Here is a 12,980-nt window from a genome sequence, read left to right as displayed (position 1 = left end):
GTTTGAAAAATGCAACAAATGCTGTTGCCTAGCAGACCGAGAGTGCGGAGCCGCTAACACACACACACACAGGCTCACAACATTGTGACATCATAATGTACCATCTAACATCATAGTGTACCTCTTAGCTAGTAGCGATGGCAGATTTAAATTCAAATGCAGTGCAGAGTTTTTACCTGACAACGACACAACACTGACAGTTTTAGGCAGAAAATTAGTTTTAACTAAAATCCACTAAAGTGCAAAACTATTGACTACACGTGTCTGCAGCACGATTAGACACATATTTATAGTTTATCAGGAAAAAAAACTGATTTGGGTGACTTGCTCTTTAAAAACAAGCCTTTTTGTTTTAGTTGTTTACTGGCTAGCAACACGTAGCTATGTGCCGTTAGCTGCTAGCAACACACGTGCTGTTAGCTGCCAGCAAAACATGTGCTGTTAGCTGCTAGCAACACGCAGCTACGTGCCGTGAGGACAGAGTACGTTCACTACAGAGGGCAAATTTCTTCTTCACAAGTTGTTCCAAATAAACAAAAATATCTCAAAATGAACCTCAGATTTGTTATGTTGACAGTTTGAGAGACAGAAGTAACTGCAGAGTTGATTTATAATATGTGTATGGGATGTAAGAGTTGGCTCATTAAAAGACTGATAGATATGTTCAGATATTCCACTTTTATGCCGTTGTTAATGGCCGACTGATAACATTGGACATTTCTACTGAAAATGCTTTTAAACCTTCTTTCTGAAACTACAGGTTAAACATTTTCTGTGATGCTGCTGAAACACCCGTAGATCAAATCTGCGTAATCACGTTTCACATCACAACCAAAGTTTCAGCATCAACAAACATAAGAATTCTTTTTTTATGTTTTGACTTCTTCGTTTAAGCAGAATTTATACAGAAATCAAATCAAAAGCAGTTTTTGGGGAAAAGTAGCTTTAATGTAGTTTTAGAAAACAGTAACAAAGCTGAGACAAAAATAATAAGAAATGAAAAATAACGAGTTTTTCTGATCGTTTGAATCCAGAACCACGTTGAACCAATGCTACCAGGAACTGAAGTCCCCGAAACTCGTCTTTCCTTTGGACTTCTTGGGTGGAGCGCCGCTGGTGGACGGCCCGCTTTCATCTTCTGCTGCTGGACGTTTTCTGCAGGAGAACATTCATAATATCATCTGCTGCAGATAAATGAGGAAAGTATTAATTCATTTTAAATGGAAGTCATGTATAGCGTATGTCAGAAATAATTATTGATCTGAGTAAAGTACGGTCAATGTTAAAAGCCACGTTCATGTTACTGAATTAAGGTATTTAAACCGGGATTTTCAAAGAGAGCCTGGATTGTGGGATCTGGGATCTACGTGGTACACCCCCAGGACGGGACACTGATGCTGGCTGACCTTCATAATCAGCTGTCTTTTTCTACCAATGTGAGACGTTTTCCCATTCAGTTAAAGTAACTTTCCAGAGTTTTCTACTTTCAGAAATCATGTATGGTTATTCAGAAATCCGTAAAAGTGATCGTCTCAGCATGTACTGCGATATAATGTCAGTAATATGTCTTTATTTTATAGAGACATATTGCAGAGCTCCGTGCAATAAGAAACCAGAACTAACCAATAGTGTTAGACTACCGCTTACTTGCTTCAAATTTAAGGAATACCTCGGCTGATACAGAGTTGATGAACTTTTCACGGACAAGAAAGTCTTTAAAATATAAAAATATGAAAACACAAAATGACATGAGCACAATACTCGTTAAACGATGTGTTTTAGCCGTTTGTCGCTACAGAAGCACATTTATAAACAGAAACGAGAAGTCGCCATCTTAAAAAAACAGAGCAACAGACTTTTTGTGTGACATGTTTGTCAACCACTAGATGGTGCCATGGGATAAAAGAAATACTCCAGAAAGAGACTTTAACCCCAAAAATCCACTACCTCCGCTCCGGCACGAACTCCGCAGCAAAATCGGTCCCGTTGTAGTCAATCAGAGCTGTTCCACTACAGCGGCCGTTCCGCCATCCGGCAAAAATAGGATTGATTCTGTTTTTGCCAGACGCCGGAACACCTCCGCAGTCAATGGACAGAAACCACAACCGCCCAACAGGAAAGGGAGCAAGCACAACTTCCGTTATTTCACAATAAATCGATAAACAAAAAGCATTTTTTGTTTCATATGCACAGGTTTAACAACTTTTAACAACTATCAATGGCGGCTGAACTTTAAATGCACAAAAGTAAGCCATAAATACAGTTTCCACTATCAAAGTAGTCACACTTTGTTGATCCAAACACTGCTGATCTCTCAACACAAATGATGGGCAGATTAAACAGTTCATTTCAATGCTTCTCCCACACAACAGGTGTTTGGATCCAACTTCCGTGTTTATTACTCGGACTGTATCGCAAGATCTCGAAAATCCTGCGCATGCCTGTTTGCGCACCTCAGGTCTCCGCACCGGAGCGGAGCCGTTGCAGAGCGGGTACCAGTAAAAATTGAGTTCGGATGCGAGCGGCTGCGGAGGGCGGGGGCGGACCGGAGCGGAGGTAGTGGAATCTTGGGGTAATTCTGCTTCATTCTGTCTTTTGTATTATTTTAATTCATAATGTCTTCAATCAGATTTCTAAGAACCAAGTAGAGAAACAGTTTGATGTTTTGGAGCCTCATGGAGTTGTCTCGTTAAAACGAGAACAGTAGTTATGTGTACTTGTCTTTACAGGTTTAAGTGGACAGATTTTGACTTTAACCTGTAACGTGTGAACATGTGCATAACGTGGGGACATTTTACTGGTCCACACAATGCTAAGCACCCTAAAAGTTAGTTTTAGCGGTATGGTGTGAATTTCCTTTTTTAGTTTAGGTTGAGTTAGTCATTATGAAGTCAGTGGAGGTCCACACAAGCATATAAATACAAGTGTGTGTGTGTGTGTGTGTGTGTGTATTCTTACACAGTGCAGGGGTTGATGTACTTCCCCACTCCTGCCCTGAAGGTTTTGGGGGCCTGCTCCTCCTTGGCCTTCTTCAGGGCGACGCTGACCAGCTGCTTCTCCTCCTCTTGTTTCTGCAGCTCCTTTTCTCGCTCTGCAGCGATCTGAAAAATTGTCGCACCAAAAGTAAATTAGATTTTATTTTAAAATTAACATTAAAATTCTCTTCTATTGTTTTTTTACTCCTGGAGGCAACAGAACTTTTTTTTGAGCCACTATTAGAAAATGAAAACACTTAAAGGCGTCGTTCACTGAAAAACCATGTTGAATGATTATCACTGATTCTAATGGATCTGAGTTTTTCATGCAGACTGAACATGAAAATAGTCTCCTACGCCTACCTCGCCTTCTGTGAGAGGAGACAATTTTTGTCACAGGAGTTAAGGGCTCGCACCATAATCGGAAGGCTGCAGGTTCGAGCCCCGCTCAGTCTGTCGCTGTGTCCTTGGGCAAGGCACTTACCCCACCTTGTCTGCTGATGGTGGTTGGAGGGACCGGTGATGCCTGTATACGGCAGACTCACCCTTGTCAGTGAGCCCCAGGGCAGCTGTGGCTACAATGTAGCTCATCACCACCAGGGTGTGAATGGGTGAATGACTGTGTTGTAAAGCAGTTTGGGGGGGTTCAAGGACTCTAGAAGACACTATGTCAAATACAGGCCATTTACCCTCTCCTGCATTAGCTTCTGATGGAACACAGACGGGGAAACTAAGATTAGAAAATCCTGACAGATTTACGTCGAGCTGTCACCATTTCATACTGGAAGCATCAGCGGAGCGGAACGGCGCTGCTTTAGACAGAATCAGCTATAGTCTATGGGGGTGTTTCAAACCGGCCGCGAGCAGGCGGTAATTTTCAGGTGCGTCCCTGAAGCGCCACTACATTTAGGATTGGGTTCTATTTTTGCCGCGTTCTGCTCATGGGACACGTCAATGACGAGTGAACATAGGGCTGGACAGGAAACCTCACATGGTTTCAGAGTAAAACGCCTGGTAATTTTCAAAATAAGACCATTACAGCGATGCAATTTCATATCTATGTAGAGTACGTCAATACGTGTGACCTATTTACTCGCTGCTTCTTTTTGGTTTAATGGCGGATGGCATAAACAAACCGTGACCTTTGAAGTCTCGGGGATCTTGTGATAGAATAGACTAAACTTTGATCCCACAGTGGGGACATTCACTCGTTACAGCAGCACACACGCTTAAGACAAAAGGAAGGAAAATAACAAAATTACAGGTGAAGGCAGGAAGCTCTTATTGTAACCTGCAACCACTAAAACCAACAAATAAAAAGTAAACTTGTGTTTCCTGAAATATGCAGCGTAAGGGACACAGACACACTAATGCACATTGAGCTCGCGAGTCTTAACGAGGAGCAACAGGGAGGAAGCCGTTCTGCGACTAAGACTCGCCCGCCTGTGTGAAATAGGGGTCACTTAACATTCATGGACTCACAACGGGGAAGGCTGTTGTTGGTTTAGCGTCCAGGAAACGGCAGAGAACGTCTCAGCTAGTAGAAGCTAACGTTAGCATTAGCAACTCCAACACACAGCAGAACTCCTCCAGGCTTGTGTTATTTGTGGAGACGAAACATCAACGTTGCAGAGCAAACAGAGTCAGTGGTAGAGTCGTGTTGCTGTTAGCCAATCAGAGGAGAGATGTCCACATGTCAGGAAGTAAGAATCTAAATCCTTACGTACAGAGCATTCATTCCTACTAGAGACCACTGCAAATGTACTGATGAAACGAGTGAACCGCACCTCAAGAAAAAATATTCAAGTACGCAGGTATTTAAATGACGTGGGAACTTTCCATACAGGAACCAATAACACGGATGAAAGTAAAAATAAAAAATCCAACCTGAGCATCGGCCTCTTCGTATGGGTCCACGAACACCGTCGCACTTATGATCTTAATCTCTGACTGTAGAGGAAAAACAGAAGCTGTCAAATGATTCAACAAAAACATCCAAATTCTTGTTTAACAGATTTTCCAACAGAGACGAGCACAATGACAAAGTGTTGCTTTCTAAAACCTAAATGCAATCTCCAACAGTTTCCTGCTCTGCTGCTGCTTCGTTTCACGTTTTCTACCCGACCATTTATTTCATCCGTGTTTGGGTCAAAAACTGTCATGGCGGCACGCCGTAGTCTTGTTCTCCTTTAGTGTCAGAGACGTAGAAACGTAAAAACACTGCTGTGAAGGGAATGTCAGGCTTTCTGCGGTTGGGCGGTGAGCCGCAGGGTCAAGTTTTTTGCCACCAGTGGAAGGATTTCCTCCTAAACCTGAGAGCTTCCCACACGTGTAAACCAAAACGCTGAGTCAGATCCTGATGAACACCTTCTCTTACCTTTGGTTTATCTGATTTAGGATCACACTCTACTTTCTCCATGGCTGTGAGGGTCTCAAATCCACCAACAACCCTAGAAAACAGAATAGAAATAGAATATTGCTCGTTGTTAATATTATTAATGCATCACTTAACATGGGAGTGGTTCCACTAAAATTTAAAACTGCGATAATTTTACCTACTCTCAAAAAACCAAATCTGTCTATAACCGATTTTAATAATTAACGACCTATTTCAAATCTGCCATTTCTCTCTAAAGTGTTGGAGAAAGTGGTGGCTACTCAACTTCAAGACCACCTCAGTGGAAATCAACCACAGCACAGAAACTGCTCTAATTAAAATCACTCATGACCTTTTGATGGCATCTGATTCTGGTCTAGTTTGCATACTACTGCTCTTAGACTTGACGTCAGCGTTTGACACAATATCGCATCAAATTCTTCTAAAGCGCCTATCCACCATTGGGGTATGTGGGACAGCACTCTCATGGTTCAAATCGTACCTTTCTGACCGCTCGCATTTTGTTCAGGTTGTCATATAAATCTCATCTCATGCCTGTATCACGTGGGGTTCCACAAGGTTCAGTTCTGGGTCCAATTTTATTTATCATCTATATTCTTCCACTAGGAAACATCTTTAGGAAGTACAATGTGAACTTCCACTGTTATGCAGATGATACGCAATTATACATCTCTTCTTCATCTGTTCAGTCATTACCTATTATGGCTATAACAAACTGCTTAGGTGAAATACAGACTTGGTTTGCTCATAATCTCTTGAAACTGAATGGTAATAAAACAGAACTTCTCACAGTCGGAACCAAATCACATGTTGCCAGATCTCTGAATTTCTCACTCAATATCGATAATACTCTCATTTTATTATCTGCCCATGTTAAAAGTTTGGGTGTCTCTCCTTGAATAGCCATGTAAATGGATTGGTTAAGTCTGCGTTTTTTCATCTGCGCAACATCAATCAATTACGTTCTTCCTTGACAATAAATGACACTAAGATTCTTGTAAATGCCCTGGTTTTATCACGTTTGGATTACTGTAATGCCTTACTCACGGGCCTACCTCAGAAACTTCTTCACAAACTTCAGTTAGTGCAGAATGCAGCAGCGCGTACAATTACCCGGACACCTTTTTCTCAACATATTACTCGGATTCTTGAGGAGCTTCATTGGCTCCCAGTATGCTACCGCATTGATTTCAAAATATTACTCTTAACATTCAAAACCCGTGACCTATTGAATTTGTACACACCATCACGATTTCCCATAATTTACTTGCTATACCTCCAAGACCGTCTATCCTTGATGGGCCTTGGGTCTTTCGGCTCACAGGCTCCGCGGTTATGGAATAGCATCCCCTTAGACATCCGTATGGCCAGGTCTATCACTCAGTTCAAATCATTACTGAAAACTCATTTGTTTAGACATGCCTTTCTGAATGCCTAATTTGATTTTAGTTGATTGTGTATGTAATTCAGCTATACTATGTAGATTTTAATGGGTAATGTATATCTTTATGTTAATGTTATATTGATTGATTACTTGATTTATTTGTATATTTTTATTTTTGACTTTAGTCTAGTATTTTAGCACTTACTGGTTTTCACTTTTAACTTGTATTTGTTTAATTGATTGATTGATTTGTAATTTTAACTCGCTGAGGACTGTTTTATCTGTATTATGCAATAAAGCGACCTTGAGAGTCCTGAAAGGTGCTACAAATAAAATTTGTTGTTATAATAATAAATTATAAATATTAATAATAACAATTCCTGAGATCCTCAGATTGTAGCGCCTTTAGGGATGAAGCAGAACTTTAATCACTGTCAGGTTTTACTTTCTACACAGCCTGAAGAGACGGGGGCTCGGCAGAACAGAGGAGAATTAAAGCAATAAAATAACTGGAATATTCGTTTCTCTATGTGATGCTGTGCGTTTGACCTCATAGGAAAGGACCATAGTGGACAATAAAACAGATGGTCTGAGTAAATGTCTCCGTGACGTCCACAGAAACTCGAGGAGTCCTCAGACTCTGAATGTCTTTCACAGTTTTACTTTGGACCTCCGGTTCCTGGTTGTCTTATTTGGTATTTAATCTCTTTAACTCTGATTTATAAATCACTCATATATATAAAAGGCTCCAGAACAACCAAGAACCAGCTTCAGAGCGGTTCTATCAACAGTTTGTTCCTCCTTATTAAAATGAACTTAACGTTTTTTTTTTTAAACTGGCAACGTGTCACACCGTCTATTAGTCTACACGTCCGGCCTTTCACACCAGACACTCCTGCTTTTGTCCGCTTCCCTCATAACTTAGGTCACACCTATAATGTTGTCAACGCTGAGCACAAAGAGTGAAACTGGTGGAAAGTGCTGGTCAATAAAAACTTTCCTAGGAATCCTTGAAATAAAATCAAGTGCTGTTTAGTATTTATCAGATCAGAATGTGGTGCAGACTCGTCCGTGATCCTGGAAGGAGATAAACACGTTTCAGTTAAAACAAACAAACAAACAAACAAACGAGGTCTTTGTTTGCTTTTGTGTGTAAAGAGCAGAGAAGAACTGAGCGACTCCTGCAGCAGCGAGCTTTTATGGGATTACACTCAGCTGCTCCTTAAACTGTAGTCTTTAAGCAGCAGCTCCTCTGGGAGCTCTCTCTCTCTCAGTGAGGACGCTCCACTGACTTCCATTCCTTTTTGTGATTTCACTAAGCCTAACCCATACCATAGCCAGTGCTGATCTATTCCTAACCTTAACTAAAACTTAATTCACACCAAACCTCTAACTGGTACAGTAAGCTTCTGGTAAGCTTCTAAAAAAGAGAGAGCACCCAAAAAATGTGTAGGGAAAATGGTCCTCAGTATGTAGTATGTACAATATCACACACACACACACACACACACTCTGACTCAGAAGGCTGCGCTCTGCCTCCACATGTTCTGGTGATTAGATGAGCTTCCGCACTTCATGACTCACTGACTTTTTAAAAACCAGAACAATTAGACAATTAGATAATCTTCTGGAATAAAAGGAGCTCCAACTTTTTCTTAACTCTAAGGTTTGTTGTAATAAATTAATTAAAACAAGAGCTTCAGCCTCGAGTCTTTTTACATTGAACCCCAAAATACTTTTAGTGAAATCTTCAACATAAATGGAATATCTGCAGAAAGTACTTAAGCTGTGATAACAGATAACGAGCCCCTTACTTTGGAGGGTTTAGGGTCAAAGGTCAGGATGTGCTAGAGAGCAGAAGCCATGGTTGAGATACAGCAGGTACATCACGTAGCTGGAGGGTTGCAGGATCGAGTCCCACTCGATGTTTTGCAGTTTTGATGGAGGGACCGGTGATCTGCAGGGCAGCTGTGGCTACGACGTAGCTAATCACCATCAGTGTGTGGATGAATGACTGTGTTGTAAAGTGCCTTGGGGGGTTGTAGGCCTACAGGCCTAGAAAACGGCATTATGATCAGTATCAAATACAATTTCTCATCTCCTTCTTTCTGGCTTTTGTTACACAGATTTTATTGGTTTTTCAAGTCCTACCAAGGCCCTGTCCACTCGTAGCCGGGGATCTGCCAAAACGTAGATATTTTTCTACGTTTTGGCCTGTCATCCACACGAAAACGGAGTTTTTTCACACGAAAACTGATCTTTTTAAAAACTCCGGCCAAAGTGAAGATCTGCGTTTTCTCCATTTTGGGTGTCTGCGTGTGGACGGACAAAACCGGAGTTTTAAGGTCCGCAACGTCCCTTTCCGCGACAAAAAAATGCTGACATCACGTGTGCGACCTGTGTTTACACTAGCCGACAGCATGGATGCCCTCAGAGCTGCGCTCGCTTTATCAATTGTCCAAGCGCTTTTTGCTCGTTTGTTTTTGCAAGAGGAATTACTGCTCCTTGCGGAAGACCACAGACGAAGGACGAGGTTAAGAACGGGGGAAGTACTGCCGCCTACAGGTCTGGCATGTCCTTAACAACGTATTTATCTGGATACGTGTGGACAGAGTTTGTTTTTAAAACGAGGTGGTGTGGATGCGAGTTTTTGGAGGGGCGGATATTCGTTTTTAAAAAAACCCGGCTACATGTGGACTAGGCCTAAAAGTGACTGTAGATAGATACAAAAACTGCTCCTACACCTAAAGCCTGCCCGTGAAAAGCAGAAAATCAGAACTCGGAGGCTTCCTGAGGCTGCATCAGTCGCCTAACAGCAGTCCGGGTATTTTTAGACGGCAGCCGAGGCTTTCTTCAGCAACAGCCATCTAAAAACCACCCAGCGGAGGAAGGCATTCGAGTCGACGCAGTAAATGTTTCATCTGCTTTGACCCAGAATCAGACTGGGAGTCCTGTGACTGGCCCCAGTCTGGAGCTGGGAAGTATGTGATAAAGAGGACTGAGGAGGAAATGGGGAATATTTGAGCCAAACTCTGGAACATGTGTCAGGATTGTTTAAATCAGCCAGATAATCCAGTGTGGGTAACAAGATTATCAGGAGGGAACCATCAAAGACGTTTACCTTCCAAACACGCTGTGCTTTCTGTCCAGGTAGGTGCAGGAGCGAAACGTGATGAAGCTGCGTAAAACGAGATGTATGGAAACAAGAACTCAGTTTCAATTAAAGCACAAAACCAAATGATCGTTTTCCTCTGGATTATAATTCGGTGCAATTATATTAATCTGTGAAATTAAATCCTGCACACAGAAACCTTAACATCTAGAAAAAGGTTTTCTTACAACTGAGATTTGTTGGTGTTTGGACCCGAGTTAGCCATGCTCAGAACCCCCCGGCCCGTGTGGGAGAGGTTGGGCCGGAACTCGTCTTTGAAGGGTTTTCCCCAGAACGATTCTCCTCCTGGAAAAACAAAAACGGGAATAAAATATGAGCCTGAGAGGATGACCGTAGCAACCTGGAGATTAAGCAGCACACCAGGAAATAATCGGACTTTTACCACTTCTTAAATAAGCAGTTATCTGCATGGGTACCAACAGCACCTCTAGAACCAGATCACTGTTAGGTTTTAGAGTGAAAACAGTTTTATTTTTCCACAAAACTCAGATTTTTTTTTGGTTATTAATTCTGAACTCAGCATTTCTATTCGAACCATATTTATTAACCCAAAAAGTGTGAATGTAAAGTTAATGACCCAAACGATTCAAAATGTAAAGCTACCATCACTAGATGCTGTGGTTCTGCAGGACACGGAGAGCCTTTAGAGGACTTTAATTGCCTTTTTAAAGAATAAATTCATTAGTGTTCAGGTCCAAAAGGAGCAGTTTGTGTTAGTCGACGTTTAGGAATGATGATGTCAGAGACAGAACGTCGTGGACGATGTTTGTTCGCAGAAACCAGACCGGATCCCTGACTTGATGGCGCTGGCGCGTTTGCAGCGTGATCAAAAAGGAGTTCCTTTTTTTCAGGTTAATTTAAACTTGTGATGCACCGATATGAAATATTTGGGCCGATACCGATATGTTGATATTAATGCTTCTAAAATCAGCAGATTTTGTATAGAATGACAATTATTAAAGCTGAATTTACGTTATTATGTACACACACACACACACACACACACACACGGTTCTGAGATCATTTCATTCACTGTTCACATGACTAAACAATCACACATCCCCCCCCCCAAAACAGGCAAATAAATGGAGACGAGATGGAAAAAATATCGGTTGTTAATATCTGCCCAGTTTTTATTTATCGAACCGATACCGATATGTTAAACGGCTAACATCGGCCGATACCGATATTGATGCCGATATATTGTCCATCCCTGATTTAAACTAAAAACAGATCTTATTTGGCGTCCTTGTGGCTGTTTGTTTCAGCCTCGTGAAGACCGGATAAGAGCAGAAGCACTTTTCTGCTCCACTGGAGCAGACATCTCATCTGGGATGTTCAAGTGTGAACAAACCGAATTAACCGTTGGGTTTAATTAAAGGAGGAAAAACTGGAACCCTCCGTTTGGGGAAACACCCAGAGAAAAGGAAATCCAGCCTCCTGCTTTTCTCCTCTTCCAGCTTAGATTTTCCATATTTTACTTTGCTTGAATGATCAAGTCCTGTTTGGCACCTCCTTCCAGATTTCCTTTGGTCCAACTGGACCAGTTAATGAGGAATCGGATCATTCTGAGCACGGATGTGCAAAGCTGTGAAGTTTTACATCAGAAAGCCTTGGGTAAACTTGTTAAACGGAAGCAACAAACACCAAGTTTGTTCAGTCCTCAATCTGTCCAGTATTACTTAATGAATGTGCAGGGAAACATGTTGCATCTATCAGATCTGCTAAGATGAATGTTTCTCTCCAACTGCCTCTGGTTTTAGTGAGCCAGGAGCTAAAAATAGAAAGGTGTGAAAGTCAGGCTGTTTTTTCTCCTCCACCGTGCCTTTCATATTTTCATCACATAGCAAAAGGACTCTAGTCAGAAGGACTTAAGAGGGGCGAGCCTCTGGGTGTTTGGTTATGGGGTGGAAAAGCGGGTTTCCCGTTGAGAGCCTTCAGCTGCGATTCATTATCCAGGCTGACTTCATTATTAAGAGTCATCATGATGAGTCTTCAGGAATACGCACTGCAGGAGATTATTGGCTCCAACAGGGAAAAGGACCGGTTTCCCAGAGGAGTGTCGTGCCAGCTGGTTTATGTTCGGTCGGGCGAGATAGGAACAGGAAAAGTAAGGACTGGGAGAGTGTTGATGCTGGTGTGAACAACCCCTGAGAGGCTTCCATGGTGACGCTCTTGCATAATTCATCAGCTAGTTGACATTCTAGCCAAATGGATCCTAAACAGAAAAGCACCATAATAAACTCAATCTGATGGAAATCTGAAAATTCCCTGTAAATGATCACAAGTGACTCCCCCGCTGACTCAGCTGAGGGGTTTGTGCTTCTAAACTTGGATGGTGCATCGTGAAAATCAGTGCTTAGAACTTCTCCGGAGCATCTGGTCCTGGAGGGTGTTGGTTTGGAGCGTTGGGAAGGAGCCGAGGCTAAATTAAGCCGTTTGCTGAATTCGTCTCGTTCTAATTTCTGCACAAGCAACAAAGAAGGGCGTTCACTCGGTGTGTGAATCATTTCTGAGATTTGTTTAGAGGTTCTGACAGGATTCCTTCTCTTTAGTCGTTTCATCGTTGATGTATGTTGAACGCTGTAGCATTTAATTGTTTTTGTGGTATTTAGTTGTGTTGCTTTCATGGTTGTTTTAAAGTGATTCAGAAGGTGGAAACGTACCTGACGTTTCTTAAAGCGACTGCATTTTTAGCAGTGGCATCTCATTGACTGACTGACGCGTAACGGACTTCTCAGATCTACGCTGGAGGAGGCGGGAAGTGGCAGGACCACATGAACACAAGCTTCCTTCCATCACTCGGACACTAATTTGTCTGTTCTGACTGAAGAAAAACGTAAGATTGATGAGCGCTCGCTAACGTGCAGCAACCACGTTTACTTGGTGGTGGTGGTCGGAGGGACTGGTGGCGCCAGTGCTCGGCAGCCTCGCCTCTGTCAGTGCGCCCCAGGGCAGCTGTGGCTACATTGTAGCTCATCACCATAAGTGTGTGAATGTGTGTGTGTGAATGGATGAATGATACACTGTAGTGTAAAGTGCTTTGGAGTC

General features: G+C 42.2%; 1 protein-coding gene across 1 annotated transcript in view; it reads right to left on the bottom strand.

Annotated features, from left to right (window-relative positions):
• Positions 1–926: 926 nt before the first annotated feature.
• The window catches only part of ppil2 (peptidylprolyl isomerase (cyclophilin)-like 2), a 28,043-nt gene continuing 15,989 nt past the window's right edge, over positions 927–12,980 (bottom strand). Inside the window, exons 15-20 of the mRNA XM_015960273.3 lie at positions 10,097–10,214; positions 9,879–9,935; positions 5,353–5,425; positions 4,863–4,925; positions 2,959–3,101; positions 927–1,155 (exon numbers count right to left, since the gene is read on the bottom strand). Coding sequence (XP_015815759.3) covers positions 1,053–1,155; positions 2,959–3,101; positions 4,863–4,925; positions 5,353–5,425; positions 9,879–9,935; positions 10,097–10,214 — 557 coding nt within the window. The 3' untranslated portion in view covers positions 927–1,052. The remainder of the gene's footprint in view (positions 1,156–2,958; positions 3,102–4,862; positions 4,926–5,352; positions 5,426–9,878; positions 9,936–10,096; positions 10,215–12,980) is intronic.

This window comes from Nothobranchius furzeri, chromosome 10 (genome assembly GCF_043380555.1).
Source record: "Nothobranchius furzeri strain GRZ-AD chromosome 10, NfurGRZ-RIMD1, whole genome shotgun sequence".
NCBI lineage: Eukaryota > Metazoa > Chordata > Actinopteri > Cyprinodontiformes > Nothobranchiidae > Nothobranchius > Nothobranchius furzeri.
The sequence above is the reverse complement of the archived record's forward strand: the minus strand, read 5'-3'. Positions and strand labels throughout refer to the sequence as shown.